Source organism: Channa argus, chromosome 23 (genome assembly GCF_033026475.1).
Source record: "Channa argus isolate prfri chromosome 23, Channa argus male v1.0, whole genome shotgun sequence".
Taxonomy (NCBI): domain Eukaryota; kingdom Metazoa; phylum Chordata; class Actinopteri; order Anabantiformes; family Channidae; genus Channa; species Channa argus.
Genome location: NC_090219.1, coordinates 4,781,389 through 4,800,384, shown reverse-complemented (window position 1 = coordinate 4,800,384; position 18,996 = coordinate 4,781,389). Strand labels below are relative to the sequence as shown.

The 18,996-nt window shown below is 41.1% G+C and overlaps 1 protein-coding gene across 15 annotated transcripts in view; it reads right to left on the bottom strand.

Moving 5' to 3' along the window:
• The window catches only part of mbnl2 (muscleblind-like splicing regulator 2), a 51,707-nt gene that overhangs the window by 5,272 nt on the left and 27,439 nt on the right, over nucleotides 1-18,996 (bottom strand). For 3 of the 15 annotated variants that reach the window (XM_067492760.1, XM_067492763.1, XM_067492761.1), the window contains exons 3-8: nucleotides 11,409-11,573; nucleotides 10,241-10,444; nucleotides 7,895-8,155; nucleotides 4,795-4,848; nucleotides 4,221-4,371; nucleotides 3,127-3,162 (exon numbers count right to left, since the gene is read on the bottom strand). In XM_067492760.1, the coding sequence (XP_067348861.1) occupies nucleotides 3,127-3,162; nucleotides 4,221-4,371; nucleotides 4,795-4,848; nucleotides 7,895-8,155; nucleotides 10,241-10,444; nucleotides 11,409-11,573 (871 nt within the window). Of the gene's footprint in view, nucleotides 1-1,920; nucleotides 2,016-3,126; nucleotides 3,163-4,220; nucleotides 4,372-4,794; nucleotides 4,849-7,894; nucleotides 8,156-10,240; nucleotides 10,445-11,408; nucleotides 11,574-18,996 lie in introns of all 15 variants that reach the window. The other 12 variants (XM_067492766.1, XM_067492775.1, XM_067492769.1 and 9 more) reach the window with 11 other exon arrangements.

Here is an 18,996-nt window from a genome sequence, read left to right as displayed (position 1 = left end):
AAGCAGTGACGTTACCAGAGACCCCAGCACATGGTCAATATGAGCTGGAACATGGAATAATGTGATTGGTTAAAAGCTGGTCATGTCACAGTGACAGTGGTCATGCGTTGACCAGGCTCTGAACCCGTCAACATGTCAGAAACATTCTGTCCTTCAACAGGTGTGTATCACCCCCCAGTTACATAATTTTATCAAAAAACAAAGGTGCCTTCCACTCTGGGTTTTTGGCTTAAAATTCAACAAATGTTTATTTGGGATTTGCACCTTAGAGTTCAGATCTGAGGAGGTGTTTTTGTTTGTTTTTTTGTTTGTTTCATAAAAATGGCGATGTTTGCACCATGCACCCTTAAATTTCAATTTTAAAAAAGAACAAAATCCTAGTCTGCTTATATTTTCCAAAAAATATTACTGGGGTGGCTGTAGTATAGCTGTGTTAAATGTGTCCTACCTGGAGGAATGTGTATGCAGGTTGGGGGGGAAAGAGTGAAAGAGGGGGACAGACAGAGACAGACAGCAAAGGCTGACGTCAGTGTTTCTCCAGCTCCTTGTCCCACATGCATCTTTAAAGAGCAGCTCTGCTTCCTGTTGCTACTGCTGCTGCATGCCAATTACAGGAAGAGACGGTGACTCACAGGAAGTGCACACGTTGTTGGCCTATAAGTGCAACAAAGCACAAGGTACTGGGCTGGGCCTTGGTTAATGATCGGCACTGGGCTCTTGGGGAAATTATAAATTTTAGTATTTCTTTGATTAATTCTAATATTTTTTTTGAAAAAACTGAAAGCTTCTATTCCCATTTTCTTCAGTGTTAAAAAACTCAATCTCTAGCTAATTTCTGTGGGCAAAAGAGAAGAAATGCCAAAAGTGGAAGGAGATGATGGTCCCTAATGTTACTAGTTGTCAGTAATAACAATAAGAATATATTATATTTATTTACACTTTAAAAAGATACTCCTCATTTAAGCACATGCCCTGATGTGTATCGTTTTCTATTTGTTGACATAATTGTGTACCAGATACATTTCTACCTGTTGAACACATCTCATCTGTGTGTCCTGAAGGCACCTCAGTGCAGAATTACCAGTAAATGATTTCCAGCTGTGTGAGGCCAGAATGCCAGCATTGTGCTGAAATTTCCAGGTTTAAAATGGGGCACACATGCGTCACTCTGGCATTCAAATCTGGCCCTGAGTCCCGGGCTCCTGCTGACATGCAGAAAGAGGAGAGCTACTGATCAGAGGCCATTTTTAGACAGCTTCTGTGATCATCTTTTCTCTGTGTGTGTGCCTTTCTCTCCCTGACAACCATGGCCTGTAACACATATTCTACACATAATTTATTCTCCCTTTGATCCTACAACTAGAAAAAGGTAAAGCGGTGAAACTGGGAAAAGTAGAAATGGGGAAAAGATCCCACATCACAGCTATTCATAAGCAGCTGAAAGGTCTGCAGAAACTGCTTGAATGTGTTGGCTAAAATGTGTGTGTGTTTGCATAGCACACAAGCTGTACAGATGATGCCCCTACTGCAGATGGAGAGGATTGTTCGACAACAACGAGAGAAGTGGAAAATAAAACTTAAAACAGAACATGCAAAACAAAACAAGGAAGTAGTGCACACAACACAACTACTACTTTGCAAATGTGGGAGCTCTGAAGAAGTGCTGATTTGAGCACGTAAAAGGCTGTACACAACATTTTATGAGAAATGCAATATACTTGACTGGCACTGGTTTGCTAGGGTAGCCCCTTCCTGGAAAACACCCACTCAAAGCTTTTTATGCCAGTGTAAGTTTATTCAGTGCAGGCAGATGGATAGATGGGGAGGCGCTCAGCCGCAGGTATTGCAGCTCACTATTAGATGGCAGCACTTATTCAGAGCTTTGGGGACTGATGAAAGAAAGCTTTAAAAGGAGCAAACCTGATTGGCTGGTGCTGTTGCTGCGTAGGGGACACTTGTGGCAGGAGTTGTTGCTGCAGAGACAGTAGCAGGCGTAGCACTGTACATCATTGGGACTTTGTTTTGAGGTTGGGAAAGGGGAGGTGGGGGGAGGGCAGAGGGAGGAGGAGGAATGAGGGAGGAGGTGGCAGCAATGGACAGGTAGGTGGAGCATTATGGTAACCATGGCAACAGTTGCGGTGTGTGGGTGTGTGCGTCGACGGTGTCAGTTGTTGTTGTTGTTGATGGTGGTGATGGCAGATGTTACAAAGAGCCAGCAAGCCATCGTTAGGGTTACACCGGAAGATGGCATGCAACCATTCACAATGCAAAGCAAGGAGGACAGAAAGAAAGAAAGACAGAAAGAAAAAGGCAGCATGGGAGAAAAAAAAAACAAGAGGAGAAAAGCTGATTACAATCACAAATAAGGAAATTTATATGGAAAATCAGTTTGCTGTTTTTCCCAGAGAAGTTAAGGGGCACAGGACACCAACTGCAGTGAATCAATGACAGTTTGGCAGCAGGGATGGGAATTTAGTTTTTTTAATTCATGTGGGTTGACAAGCTGAACAGCAGGAAGAAGCCAAAATCCCAGGCAGCTACTTCATCTGGCATGCCAAACATTTAGATTTTTGTAATATTACATAAAATAATAATTATTCTCAGTCACCACTTAACCAGTGTACAACCAACTGGTTAGCCACAGGGCTGTTTAGCGATTCCCATCCCTTTTTTCGCAACATAAAATGCTCCACTTATATAGAATTTCTCTGGGAAACTGATTTAAATTTCCTGATCAACACAGCACAGCAAACAGACAGTAGCTATCTACTGCTAAGGAACAGATCATTCTACACTTTTCCACACTGACATTTTAATAATAAACAGTCATTAGCAAGAAAGTCAGCAGGGAAACAAGAACTGAAAGTCACAACTCTTCAGGTGATACAAAAAGTGTGTTTCATAGCATTTTGTGGCCTAAAGGAATAGACAGGTAAATAATAAATGTCCTACAGCACCTTTTTAAAAGTTTCATCACTGCCACAGGATATGATGCAGTGAAGCGATGACCTTTTGCCTCACCTGCAAGAGCTGCAGATATTGCCCACTCATCCCACTTCAACCCACCAACTCCCCACATACATAAAACACTGCGTGTGAGAGAGCAAAGGAAAGGTGAGGACCTACCAAGACTGCTAGCAGGAGTCATGCACAAGACTGACCCTGTTGTGTTCATGCAGAAAAAGACAGAGAGAAAGAGACAGAAAGAGAGAGAGAGAGGAGGCAGGGAGAGAGGATGAAATAAATGGGTTAATTGAGAGGGAGGAGAACAACAAGGTTAGACAAGACAAAAATGCTTCACTCAGCTCAGATGCTACTGATATAGTGGTGCTGCCAGCCAGTAAAGAATGCAGTAAACAATAGCAAGCAAAGAAACTTCCTTCATTGGTTATGGTATTAGTAAAAGAAAAAAAAATATGTACAGCTCCAGCTTAATTAAACATAAAGCAAACTTATGTAAGATAAGAAACTGCAGCCAGGTCTAGAATGTTGCAAAGCTGGACTTTATTGGCTACCCAACCCATCTCAAATTCAGCAATTACTTAAAAAAAAAAAAAGGTTTGCAAACAAGATTGTGACCCTACTTCCCACACACAGATCTGGGGGGGTCTCACAACACAGGGAATCAAAATGAGCAGATAGAAAGAAGAATGATGGGTAGGAGTGTCATGAGTGTGGTTACAGGCTACTTTTTTTTAACTTTATTAGCTGCAGTTAACTTGTTTAGTGGCTGACTCAAGGGGGCTTGAGTCACTGATTCTTTGTGAGGACTGTACAGAGAAAGTGTTTTGTTTAGGGTGGAATGTGAGCACAAACCTGAATTAATTTGGAGAGATATTCTTTGTTAAAATGTGATGTTTTTCCCTCAATATTTATCTCTGCCAAGAGAGACAAACTTAACCACCTGAGCTTGTTTTGGTCTTTTGTGTGCTTGAGCGTTGGAGTGACAGGTGTATCATACTCAGGTGGTAATATCCACCTGGCAGCAACGTGTTTTCACCAAAAGGCACGACATCAAAGTTTGATCTCAAATTGCTAGAATGATAGCACGCTAACGTGGCACAGCTCTTAATATGTTTACTATTTGGTCTTTTCATTTAAAGTAATTTAATAGTAATAATAATAAAGTAATAATTTTGAACTAAGTAGATGTAACAGATCATAAGCAAATCTCTTTGTTACTTGTATGTGTGCTGTGTATACTGATTGGTAGTTCTTACCTGTGGGAAAAAAAGCAGGTTGCTGGAGCTGTGCGTTGGCCAGCGCCTGCTGGTAGTGCAAAACACTGGGGTTGAACAGGGAGCTTGCTCCGTTGCTCTTCTCAAGTGCTTGTCTCTTTGGTAGGGGTTGGAGGACACCGTGGGGGAATGCCTAGCCACAAAAAACACACAGACAATAGAAGCACAGCAGATTTAACCTGTATACATTGGCAAATCAACACTGCCATTTTCTAAGTCCTGTCTATGCACAGCAAAACAAGGCAAAAATGGAAACTTGCTGTAAATATCACAAGGACAATGAGAAACTACATGATAGCAAGGCAATCATTAACACATTAAAGAAAATAGTGAGATACAGTAACTGGTATTATTTTAACATTACGCTGGAGTTATTCATTGAGTAAATGAATAAGTAAAGTCTGGAATTACCACTGTTGATCATAAATAATACATATTTGTACTTATGTGTTTTAAAGGGTTTCACAAAAACAAAAGAGCCAACTTAAACTTTGTGAGTGGCTACAGTACAATTAAAGAAGCTACATGCAAAGCAAAAGGTGAAAGGTCAAAGTACCAGGTCTACAGTTGCCTCGAGGGGTCGCTTCATTGCTTTGGCAGTCGACTGAGTCTTTAATTAGCAGGCAGCGAGCACATGATGGCAGTGGGCCAATGGGATTCAAGCGTATTAACATACAGGTAACAGCAAGCAGAGGTGCGTCATGGGGGACAGCATTGCATTGTGGATAGGTGAGAAGGAAAAAAACAAAAATAATCTGAATGCAAGTATACCACATACAAAACAATAGGCATGCACATAAACAAAAAACTGTTTTGTTTACTTTAAAGAAACATTGCTACTTTTGAATTAGTACAAAAGTAAAAAAAAAGCATCTACCTTGAACTTTGGTTAAAAGGCAATATCCTATGATGTACTTCAATACTACCAGTAAAAGAAATTGTAGTAATTTCAACTTTTTCTAAACAAGTACATCAATGTTTTAATAGCTACGCAAGAACAATATGCAGTAGACTAAATACAACTGGTTCAGACTAAATACTGGGCTGAAACTTAGTGTGAGATCTGAACAGAGGTTTTCTACTGATTTTTAAAAAAGGATAATATAGTCCTAAACACACATTGTACTTTATCTGACCATGTGACGTGTGTTTGGACCTGATGTCTAAAACACCCACAAAGTGAGTGAACTCTGATTAAAAGCTCGTCAAATAATTTTCCTCTGCCTTCACAACATGCAGCAAGAACTGGAAATGTTCATGTAGGGAGATTTTAAACTACAGATAAATACTATCAATGTTGAAGAGAGGTAAGGTGCAATCCTAGCAACAAAAAATTCAACAATCACATCCTTTTCTGCAGTGTTGTCAATTCACATCTAGTGCTTGAAATAGAAGTCAAATTAAATCTGCATCATAAGGGCATGTGGCTTGTTAGTGTGCGATAGATAATGTGAGGCAAAGTTATAGTTCATAGTATATAGGTTTAGTTCAATCACAGAATGTGGAGCTCTGTTTATTTTTACTTTTCTCTTAAATAAAACCAGGTATCTTAACATCTAGAAGCAGTTCAGTCACAAATGGTTGCAAATTTATTATCAGTTTGGAGCAAACCTAACAAGGTAAAAATGATATACACACTTTAATTCATATATTGCTTTAATTGTTTTAAAAGTGACCTTCAATTTGAAGTCACTTCTGATAGATAAAAAAAATAAAAAATAAAAGATGACGTGGATGTGATGAGCACAGCACTTAAGGGGTCCATGCACAAGCCTCTTGCTTCATGTATGTGGATTTTCTAACAGTATCTACGGTATATAAATATCAGAGCGACAATGCATTACTGATGCACTGTGGCATTAACAGACTTCAACAATGTGGTTAGTTCAAATGAAAGATGGGTCTATTAAAGTGACGTTAAAAGCAAAGGTGATTGCATTTGACTTGCAATGAGGAAGAAGATTATAGCATGGCAAGCAACATATAATGTGGCACAGTAAAACAACATAATCTTTATAACAGGATCTTCTTACTGTAACTGTATCAGTTAATGTGTTATCGTATCTACAGGACACTTTAGCCTATTTGCTTTAGATTTTAAAAAAGTGAGTTATGGATAATGATATTATCTATTTACAGGAGTCCAACAATACAGGTTTTATGGGTCTCTGCTTCAATAAAAGTGCTTCAGCTTAGGGCTAAAAGAAAATTGAATTTAAGGTGCTGACTAAACAACTGATTTTCCTAAGGTTAACCCCACTCACCTCTAGTCCAGCTTGTAACTGCTCATGGTAAATTGGGAATTGGGTCATAAAGTTGATAAACTAGGGCATATGAGGAGACTCAGGAACAGTGTAAAACATACGACCGTAAGGTAAATACATTAACCACCTAAATTAAATGTTGCTGTTTGACAAACCATTGTATCATATACATTTTTGAAAACAGTGTTGACGGGCCAACCTCAGGGGTCTTAGGCTCTCTTTTATTTATACACATTTTAATTCCTTGTTTCCTACTTCCATGCAGCTGCTACTCTGTGTGCAAACAAAACTAAACTGCACACATGGTTGCTTTATCATTTGCACTGACTTATGGAGGAAGGACAGGGAGAGCAAGAAGCAGTGGAGCCAGCCAATGACAGAGGTATGTGTAACGCATAAAGCATGCCCATGCCATGGAGGAAACAGGTCAGTCAGCACACTGGCGCAGTACAAGGTGTACAAGTGAAGCAGCCAAAGGACCATTCAAAAGAAACCACTCAGAGCCTGGAGGATGGGTGGGGCACAGCCAAAAACACACTGCCAACCATTTCTCACTGTCTGTCTGCCTGCATTTCCATCTGTCTACGTTTTAGCTTCTTCCTGGGCCTGTTAAGGGATTTTTCCAACTAAAGGAAAAGGAGGGTAAACCCCTCATCCATGACGCTACCTCCTCATCCAACCCTGATTCAATTTGCACTGATCTGCAGAGAGCTGCACTTATCATTGAGAGCAGGGGTGGGTAGGATGAGGGGTGAGCCAGCGCACTCTGTATGAACCAAGGGCACTGGAAAATAAAAGTGGACTGCAGTGAGATTGGACAGATTGTTCTTGCAGCATTATACTGATGCTTTAGGTCTCACTAAGCCCTGCTTATTGTATACAATGGCCTCACTTTGGGATGACTATTGTTAGTGAATTGTACACTGGAGTCCTCTAGAATAAACCAGCAGAGGTGGGGATGTTTTATACAGTAATAAAGCAGTGCTCCACATTTTATGTTACTGTGGGTGTCATCATCAACAGCATGTGTTAACATATTGAGTACCCCAAGATAATTTGTGTTGATGTCTATGTATTTTAACTGGTACAAAGGTGCTATAAGATCACTAAAACTAGTAATTACAAAACACAGATCTTAGTATTACAGTGTACCATAGTAGAGTTACTGTACATATTTCAGATCAAACAACAATCTCTCTGCAACTATAAACCAACGAGCTCTCAGAAGGTTCAAGTTATATAGGTGGTACTAAATGTCTATATTTTACAACTTCTCGCTCTGTAAGTACTCTAAATAAGTAGAAACCTTGCTAGATTTGTTTAGTTACTACAAGGACAAGAGTGTGTATGTGTTTTGTTTTCTGCTCTACCACTGTGGCGCTGTGCTCTCACCATAGCTGCAGCTGTGGCGGCAGCTTGCGCAGCCACAGCTGTCTGGCTGGCCTGATGTTGGGCGGCTTTAATCTTGGCCTGCAGGTGGGCCGGGGGGTGGAAGTACTTGCACTTCTCGCGGGAACAGCGACTCTTGATGTAGTCCATACAAACGGTGACCGTGTTGTCGCTGGTGTCAATCATGGGGCTGTCGCTTGGATGAGCAAAGCGGCAGTCAGTCTCACCACGAGCGCAGTTCCCCCGCTGGAACTCGCGGCAAACCTGGTAGCAGTAGAGTCAAGTAGACGGACAAATAGATCCATGGGCACACATATGTGGACAGACACATAGATATATGCACGCAAAATGGAAAAAAAAACAAGAAATACACAAAGACATAAAAAGAGACAAAAATGGTGAGTGCTTGGGCATTCAGTACATGAATTTATCTAGTCTCAGTCTTGTTCTATTTATTTCCTGTCATCTTTGTTCCACATTATCAATGTAGTAGAACAGTAATGAAAATAGGAATCAAAAATCTTGATCAAACTATATTTCATTATTTGATTTGAGATTTTGTACACATATTTAACGCACGGCTTAAGGCCTTTTGACACCAAGTCAGATATTTTGGTAAAAACCGTTTAAGGATAAAAATATAAAAGATTAAGTCTAGATTGATTTATATATCTTAAAAGGTCATGCCAGTTTGCTTTATCCAATGATTAAATAAAAATTTCACTAATAGATAAATTACATAAAATCAAGGATAATCTGCAAAACACTGCATCTACATTTTGGTAAATTATCAATCTCTGTTTATTCTTAATCTACTCTCCTAAAACGCAACTTAATTCTATAATTCGGCATTTCATTAAAAATAATACATATAATGGTATACAAGTGCATCCACAGCGCACTGTAGAATGATGTATATTTCAAGATTTCACTTCACACTACTGAAAATATTTTCTAGAAAAAAAGACTAATGATACATGTTCACTTGCTTAAATTGGGGTTTTAATTTTCAAACAGACTATAGATAACTTTAGAAGTCAGTTTGAAAGGCCTTAACATAAAGACTGAAATGTGTGTCAAACAAACACATGGTGGAATCACTGAACCAGTCAGCATTCAACTGTTCAGAGGCCTAGGTGTAATGACTGGGGGATATGATAGTACATACATACAGAAGCACACATACGTACACATTTCCATAAATTCAAATGCAACACTCAAGCACACTGACATACAGTAACGTACACGTGCACACACACATGCTGACTTTGTGTGGGAGTGTGTGTGTCTCAGAGGGATACTGTTTCATTAGAGCCAACTTCACTCAGTTGCTAAGTGATAGCACTGGCATAGAAAAACACATACAGGCACAAACCTACGCATCACCTCCAGGTCTTAGGGAGATTATTGTTTATCTTTAAAAATGTAGTGGAAAAAAACTCCCCCTTGTGCACTCTTTTCAAAATCACCAAGCTATTCTCAATCAGAGCTGTTTACTGGGGGCAGATTGGGATAGTTAAAGTAGCTGTCCCAGTCTAACTGTGACTGTCAAGCAAGAACTAGTATGTGCTCAGCAAATTCTAATTTAAAATCTCACAATTATTTTTGCATCATGTTTCTGATAGAAGCTTTAATTATTTCTGTAAGGGATAATCCAACAAGACGTCCGTTGACTTATACTCAAGGGCAATGCAGACATAAAGAGCTATTTGGTAAGGATCCTGTTTCCTTCTCTATTCTGAAAATACAATGAGGTTAGCATGCAATTGGCATGATATGAGTTTCTTTATGTACAGTAAAAATGTTTCAGGTGATGATGGAAATCACGCTTTTTATGACCTCAACTGCTAATTTGGGCTTATTCCAAGGCAGCAATGAAGTAATTATTCTTATTCTATACTTGCTTATAACAGAACCCCAAATGTTTAACCAAACATTGCTAAACTTTTCATGTCATTGTCTAAAGTAATTTATACAACAAATAGTTACAGTCAAAAATATAATTTAAAATTTAAAGATGTGAGAAAAAAAGATCCATATAGCAGTATTTTATTTGTTGCTAACCCACCTACTGTAGTTACCAAGGAGATATTTGGTATATAATGTACTTCAATAATACATTATACACATTTATATAATATTATATAAAAAACATAAATAATAAACATAATAAAGTTGTCTTGTAAATGAGTAATACTATTTATCACAATAAATCTATTGCATATTTCAAATGCATAATCACAGTGAGATGTGGGCATAAATATACTTCACAACCTGAACAAGCACATTGGCATGATTAGCTGCCATGCTTGACTGACAAAGAGGGAATGTTGTGATTGGGTGGGTCACCTCCAGTTTGTCGGTACGAAGCAGTTTCTGGCTGGAGGAAGATCCAGTCGTCACGGAGACAGGTGGGCTTCCGGGGACAATAACCGAAGTGGTGGGCAGGATGTCTGTGGGCACCAGGCCCATGCTGTGGGACATAGGAGTCAGGTAGGGTGTGTAGCTCAAACCTGTGGTGGAGCCCAGGCCCTGGCTGACTTGAAATGTCTGCTGTAAACAGAAATTAAAGGTAGTTTACCGAGATTTATTTTAACACCTGATTCAATGTTGCCATAACTGGTCTTTAACATATTCTATTATTTTTCTTTAGTTATTTAGGTTATTTTTTATTCCTGGATGGTAAAGAGGGTGGAGACAAGAAGAAATTGTCACAAATGGGCCCAAATGTAAAATAATGGATGTGACGACAGTGTAAAGTGGGTAGAGGGTATAGGAACGGAAAAGGGAAAAAAAGAAGGGAAAAAAAGAAACCAGAGACAAAAAAAACCCAGAGTGCACAGCTGTGCAGAGTGGTGGGTGAGAAAGATGAGCAGAGAGGTGGGGAGAGAGGGTGACAGAGAAAGTCGAGGGTATTAAGAGAAATGGGTTTGGGAGACAAAATGGAAAGAGAGGGAAGTGGGGGTAGAAACAAGAGTTTTTTTAACCTCTATGTATCCTAGGAAGATTTTGCTGAGCATGCATGTTCTTTTCCAGCTTACTGCCTTACACTGATGCAGTTAAACACATTCACACCTGGCAGCTGCCCAGTGCAACTGCAGTCTACCGCTGACTGCCGAGCTACACCTAGAACACTAAGGGAGATTTTAGCTTTGCTCAAGGGCATCTTGACAATAACCATGAGTGAAAATTCATGATCTTCTTAGCCTGCATCAGGCGATTTAATCCAAGAACAGGGTGATTGGAGAGGATGGATAACAGAAAAGTCTCCATTAGAGCCGGTATGAATGTAACAGACATCTCATATATCCTCAGTGAATCGTGCCCTGCTTATTGATGAAAGCTTGTGCCAAGACCATGAGACTAAAAGAAATTATTATGCTATTAATTTAATTTCAGTCAAACTTTTTACACTGTAGTGCAACAAGCTTTCTACACTGTAGTGCAACAACATTACTATTTTCATAGTGACTCATGCTGCACTGCCTGTTGGCACTGCAGCAAGGCCAGGACTAACCATAGGCTGCATCGTGGTGCCAGGGATCATGAACTGCATCTGTTGAGCCAACATGGCGGCTGCTGTCTTCTGCTGGATCAGGTTATTTCGCCCGTTGATCTCCAGCTGGGTCTTCAGGTGAGCAGGTGGGTGAAGGTATTTGCAGTTCTCTCGCGTGCAACGGCCCTGAGTGATGAACATAAGGGAGGGGGGGAAAAAGAGAAACAAAATAGATCATTAATGGCCTTGTCTAAAAATTTTGAGTCTCTAAACAACACAGAAAAATGAAAAACAGCTATTTTTTATAATAAACCTGACTATGAACAGGTTGTTTGTCTGCGTAAGGATGAGGCAGATACGTGGGCACTGATTTCAACAGACTCCAAAACATCAAGTGCTTGAAGGCAGCATAATATTTATACTTAGACTGTATCAAACATAGAATTATGAGAGCTAGGCATTGAGGAATGCTTGTTCTTATCCTGTGAGGGTTGCAGATAGCTCTCATTAGAAATATTGTTATGAATGATGATTACCAGTTTCTTGCTAGCTTGTTAACTCTGGAAGGTCTTGGTCCTGCCTGCTCCATGGACACATTGACACACTCCTGTATTCAGTGCAGATATGGAAATTAGGATGGCAATAGGCTAGGGCACTAGGTCTAAATCCATCTATCTAGCCATCACAAAAAAAATCTCTGTAGGTTTTTGATTGATGTGTCATCCAGTAGTCTTTGTGGAAATGCAAATGCCAGCTTGGTTGGGTCAGGCTTACACACACCCTGGTGGATGACGGCAATTACACTGTCAACCCGGAGGCTAATGGCAAACACAATAATCCAATATGGATCCTCACTGAAATGTTTACTGTGAGGAGAGTGGATGGAAGAGAGGAGAGCTGTCAGGAGGGAGCGACAAAGTAAAGGGTAGACAAGACTAGTGGAAAAAGAGACTGTAGGGAAGATGGAAAGATGAGGAGAGGAGCGGAAAAAATGTGGGCAGGAGGTGGAAAAAATGTGGGCAGAGTAAAGTAATATAGATTAGTACTTAATATAAAGGGAAGACAATGCCAGAAAAACAAGAATACAGGACGGGAAGACACAAAATACCTTGGGTGACATCTTTGTGAGGACAGAAAAAAATGAAGCTGAATTAGAACCAATGTACCACAAGGAGGGTCTAAACTTTGGCCTGATTAGCAGTGTCGTGGAGTCTTATCTCCAATTTAATAATTCCACTCAACCCAACCGGTCATGGCAAATGGCTGCTCACCCTGAGCCTGGTTCTGCAGGAGGTTTCTTCCATTAAAAGGAGTTTTTCCTCTCCACTGTTGCCTAGGGCTTACTCAAGGGGGAATTTTTGGGTTCTCTCTATACATCTTTATAGTCTTGACTTTATTCTGTAAAGTGCCTTGAGATTACTTTGTTGTGAATTTGCTCTTTATATATAAAGTTGCATTGAATTGAAAAGTTGAATTTACTCTTTTAAGAAAATATGACAGCTCTGCCTAGTTTTCATACTATCGCTGACTTTATTTACTCAGTCCAAACATATCAAGTCTTATATCAAAAAAACTGAATGTGTATATGTCACATGTATTTACCAGTCTAGTGGGTCCAGTGACCTGTATTATATTTGACAGGTATACTGATTTGAGATACTGGCAATGAAGAGTCAAGCAGAGCTTGAGGATATATTAAAAATATATAAATATCCTGTCATTTTTTTTACCAAACAACTTGTTAATAAAAAGGAAGCAGTCAGTGACTTTGCCTTCTGCTATATACTCCCTGCTGATCTTAAATGTGCCTGACTGTTTTCTTTCATACCACATAACCTGGTGTTACTGATAACCTTAATATTGGCTGTATTCACTTTAGGTGGGTTATGCTATACAATTCATCTTTCCTTGCCCTACCTTGTACAATAGCACCTTATTACATGGAAAAGCCCAAACTATTATTAATTATTAAGTTCAAATGTGTTTCAATATATTGGAGGAGCAGACAAAAAGTCATCCCTAAGATGATTAATAAATAAATTATTCTTATTTTGTCAATATCACCAGCTGAGCCAAAGCCCTGGAAGCAGTGGGAAAGGAAATCAAGGAAATATATTATTCTTATACTATTCTTAGAGAAGCACATAACTGGAACACATCCCAAGGGTCATGATGCAAATGAACAAATGCATGATGAAATGGATTATTTCTGTTACACAAAGGCTTGAAAGACCAGAGTGTCATTGACTGAGCTACAGGGAAGTGAAGTACTTACTCAACATGTCCAAATCTATGTAGCCACACCAAGAGCTTTGCTACAAGAGGTGGGCAGGCAAACAGAAAAGCAGAGCTAAAGGTATAAGCCTGGCTTTTTGTGTAAATAACCAATAATCTTCAAGTCTCATCAAATAAAAAAACTAATAACACCTGACTATCCTGGCATCAAACACACTGCTGGAATTTTTGCTTGTCTGGAATTGAAGTTCTGACACAAAAGATATTGAGTTGAGAAATATTACAAATATTCTCTGTAATTGTTGTTTTAGCATTAGTAAACACAGAAAGACATGAATTAGGCTGTTTTTCTTTTAAGATGTGCACAACGACCTGGAACAGCTCGGAACCTGGAACAGCTATACCAGCTATACCACCTGACCACCTCATCATGATACAGCAAGCCACTGATCTCCCCTCTTTTATAGATCACAAAATGCCTGCCAACATATGCCAAAGTCATGTGCAGTAAATCACACACTAACATCAGGTATCACCTAAAACACCAGCACAGGCAAGCGTAACTGGTGCACACATAACACATACATTCAGGTTCATTGCTGCCCATAGCAGATGAATATTGTCAGAACCAAACTCCACAACAAAAAACTAATTGGAGCTTTACACGTCGCCACCGACAGTGTCTCTTGTGTGTCGCGTCCATGAGAGAGAATGCGTAGGCAGGTGTAACCGCATGTGTGTGCGTGAGAAACTGTATGGGCGGGTGTGAGTGTGTTTGTGTGTGTTTGTGTGTGTGTGTGCGTGTGCGTGTGTGTGAGAGAGAGCGAGAGTGTGACAGAGGGAGCTGGTGCTGAAGCTGAGCTCTGGACGGCATCCCAAACTAAGTCTGCAGGGAAGCACAGCTTCACCATTGTGCCCCACAGAGATCACAGACACAAGCAAACACACAAATAAAGAAGGGTGCACATGGCAACACATACACATCACCAGCCCTATTCGCTCACTTTGTCAGTTATGGGATTTATTTAGCTCATTGAATATATAGCCTTTTTGCAAATTCCCATCACCGTTTAAAAGACGAAAGGAGTGGTGGTGAAACTACTTTTTAGAGTGTTTCATATTATGCCATTGCGTTTGCTTTAAGTGCAGGACTTGGATTCATAAAACTGTCTCCTTTCACTCTTTGAGGATTTTTGTATAAGGACCCAAGTGAGAAGACAGCGAGAGGAGGTATGATGGCAACTGGGATTTATTGCAATGATGTGGAAAGGTACAGAAACAACAGAAAGTCACTCCTAAAATGGAGGACAGACAGAGCACACTACAGAGAACCCACAAACTGCACAAAAAAAAATTAATAAGGACATTAGCGCTAAGACTAGCGCTAAGAAAACAGATATAATATAGAGTTGGGGAACCTAGATAATGGTAAATGCAGGTGTGAGGGGTGCACACATACGAGGGCCAAATCAGAACTGACAACAAACAGTAAACCAAAAATGTGCAAGAGTAGAGAGGGATCAGAAGTAGGAATAACAAAGAACCAAACGGTGTGAATATACAGATGCCAGTAGGCAGGAATAATATGATATAAACAGATATATACGGATAATATAAACACGGATGAACAGATAACCGAACTTCGAATAACCAAACAATCCAATACTTAACAGAGACCAACAGACAGAGATAAACAAAGACAAAGCCTCAGAGCAAAAAGTGAGAATCCACAAAGAGAGGTCAGGCAGAGTAGAGCAGGCCGGAGTCCAAACTGGAAAACACAGTGTCCAGGAGCATATGGAATGCAAAGAGACAATCTGGCAGGGGACTGTGGGGATTAAATAAGCAAGGGAACAGGTGAAAACAGGGTTGATGATGAGTGGTGAAGTAGCTGAAATTACTAGACAGGAAGTAGAACAGATGGATTACAAAATAAATCCTGGGAAACAGGAAGCAGGGCTATGGAAAACAGGGTGAGAGGGGAAACGAGTGAAGGGCAGAGAATAATGGGAATAAAGGAAGAGACAGAGAAGGAGGGCAGAGAGGGGGATTGCAGGTATTAGAATCCACAAAGGGCAGGGTTTGTGATTGGGTAATACTCACCTTCACCTTCCGTGAAAAGAAGGCCAAAAGGTCAAGGTGAGTAGAGTCCAGTGTCAGATCCATGACACTGTCCAACTTTGTTCGAGAGCGCTATCGTAATGATGAATTTATGAGCTATCACATCATTGTGCCTGGTCTTTGTGTAAATTTTTATTTGTCTTCGGGCAGAAATCTATTTTTTGCACTAAAAAATTAAAAGAAGTCAAAGTCAGTTATATATAATTAAATTTTTGCCGGTAACATGAATTAATTTGGCAACATGGACTCACTTTTAACATGCAGAAATTACCGAAGTTACATTCTGTACTTATTCAGAGTCCTTTTTAATAGCTTGGACCTCTTTAAGTCACCATGCCCAACAATAAAGAGGATAGAATAGGCTATAAATATGACATACTGTACATCTACATGGCTGAGATCATTAGGGGATGTTAAAACAGCACACAATAGAAGAGCTCAGTTCATTTAGAATAATTTTAGTTGAATTCAGTGTGAAAATATGAGATCAGGTAGTCCAAGGCTATATTCTGGGTTAATCCTACCCTGGAAAAGATGTCCTGGCATTGACAGCTGTCAACAAGTAATATTTCTGAAAAAAAGTCAATCGCCCCACGCACACATAAAATGATGCATTTATTAAACTAATGGAGGTGTTCATTTATTGGTACTGCACAGCAGTTAAAAAGCTTTCACCCACGTCATGTCCTTCTGATTAGCTCTAAGTAAGGGTGAAAATCTAACATCTGCTTAATGACAGAAGTAATTTTTGCTTTATTAAAACACGGTAATGGCAAATGCAAGAGCTCCATAGTGATGGCTATACATACAAATTACAGTACATTTGGAGCGTGCGATTATAAATCACATTCAGGGTCCAGGCTGCAGTTTGAGATACCACACTTGGGATTCAAAGCACATAAGATGAGGTAAGCTTTGTTGGAATGCAGCACTGCATCACGTATCAAAGATGAGTGCTTATGGCTCATGGTTTAAGCAGTGAGGTGGTCCACTGACACGATGACGATGCTTCTAAAAAGTAGCATGTGTGGCTGATGACAATGCTGTCCTATTCTCTGGTTTCAGACCTTTATCTTTTTGAGAGGGTGGCAGACAAATGCAAACACACAAAAACACCCACACAGAAAGACACACACACTGAGTGAGTGCACTGTGCCTTCTGTCTAAGCCACCCACTAGGAGCAGAGCAGAAATCCATTCATTGTGGGCACTGCCTGCAAGCAGCCATCTATGAAAAGGATCTTTGAAGGTACCAAGGCACCTCTGTGATTCACACGCCAGCTGCCAGTGTGTAGCCATAGCTACACTGTCACAGCACCAGCTCCTCTACCTCCTTGTCTCCCTCCTTTTCCCCCGTTCCCCTTTTTGTTCCCGTGTGTGTGGCAGTGTGGGTGCATGTGTGTTTGTCTGTGTGTATAAGCATGCCCGGAGCTGCTGCGGCGGACACACCTGACCTCAATCGCCTACCTTGATGACAGCTGCTCATATACCGGTCTCCTGCACTCCACAAGTCGCCAGATCATCTCAGTAAACCTCACAGTAGCAGAGAACTCTAGCTTTTGAAACTGATTCGCTTTGAACCAAACTTGTTCCTAATCGTCTTGTCTCCCTATTCCAGAATCTCCAGCCACCCTACTTCACTCCACTCGTCTATCTGGTTCCTCGTCTCTCTTCCCCCCCGGCATCGGCCCGCCTCCCCCCGGCAACTCTCTGCTCCATCGCTCCCCCTGCATCAGGATTCCAAGCCCCTCCAGCCACTCACTTGTCTCTCCCCCCATGGAATTTCCCTAACTCCTGTAATCCTCTCCTGTGCAGTGCCTTAAACTGCCTTGGTACGATTTCAACTGCTCTGTTCTGTCTCTTACTCTGGGTCCATTTAAAACTACTACACTCTGGAAGTGTGAAAGAACAATCTGGCCATTCAAATGGACCCAGGGGAGTGAACCACTTGTAACGAGTGATCACTAGTCAGGGCACACTACTGGGCAACCTAGTGCCCCCTGAAGCCCCAGCAGAGCCAAGGGTTTGAATAGGCCTCTCCTCTTCTGATGCAGGCGAGGGAGTGCATCTACTGCAGCTCAGCCAGACACTTCATAGCTGAGTGTCCCCTTTGGCCAAAAATATGAGCTCGTGGGGAAAATTCTTGTAACAATTTCTGTGTACTCGCAGCCCTATTTCCCGTTCACCACCCATCGTCTGAAAACAGTGCGCCAAAAACTGACTTGTCTCTCATTCCACCAGTTTACCATGACATAGCTGATTGGAGAGGGAGAAGTAAGGGTGGACCCTGAAAAGTGCTGTCATAGAGTGGCCCAGACCGGAGACAAGAAAACAATTACAGCACTTCCTAGGCTTTGCCAATTTCTACCGTTGATTTATCAAAAACTACAGCACTGTTGCCACAGTTGTAACATCCCGTGTCACTGGACCCTGCAAGCAGAGGGCCCTGTCCCACCTGAAGAAGATGTTCACCTCCCCACCGATCCTGTGTCAGCCTGACACCTCTTGTCAGATAATTGTCTAGGTGGACATTGCAGAGGTCGGTGTGGGCCCAGTCCTCTCCCAACACAGCCAATCTGACCAAAAGCTGTGACCTTGCACCTTCTTCTACCGTTGGAGACTCGGTGGGCGATTGCGAGCTGCGGCCGGTGAAACTGGCACTGGAGGAATGGCGTCATTGGTTAGAGTGGGTGTTGCAACCTTTTATTGTTTGGACTGATCACAGGAACCTAGCCCACATAAAGTAAGTTAGAAACCTCAACTCCTGCCGAGCCTGATTGTCCCTCTTTTTTGACCAATTCACGTTTTCCCTCATCTATGGCCCTGGATCTAGGAACCTCAAGCCTGATGCCCGGTCCCGTCTCCATGCCCGGAAACTTCTTCCAATGACCCAGAGCACATTCTCTGATGGGAACCCTCACGTGGGAGATTGAAAATGGTGCGCACAGCCCAGCAGAGGGAACCTGTGTGCGTGTCTGTGTTTGTCTGTGTGTATAAACATACCTGAAGCTGCTCCTGCGGCAGTCACACCTGAACTCAATTACCTACCTTGATGACAGCTGCTCATATACCATTCTCCTGCACTCCACAAGTCGCCAGATTGTCTCAGTAAACCTCACAGTAGCAGAGAACTCTAGCTTATGAAAATGAATTGCATTGAACCAAACTTGTTCCCAACCATCTTGTCTTGTTCCAGAATCTCTGTCCGCCCTGCTTCACTCCCCTCATCTGTCCAACTCCTTTTCTCCTCAGC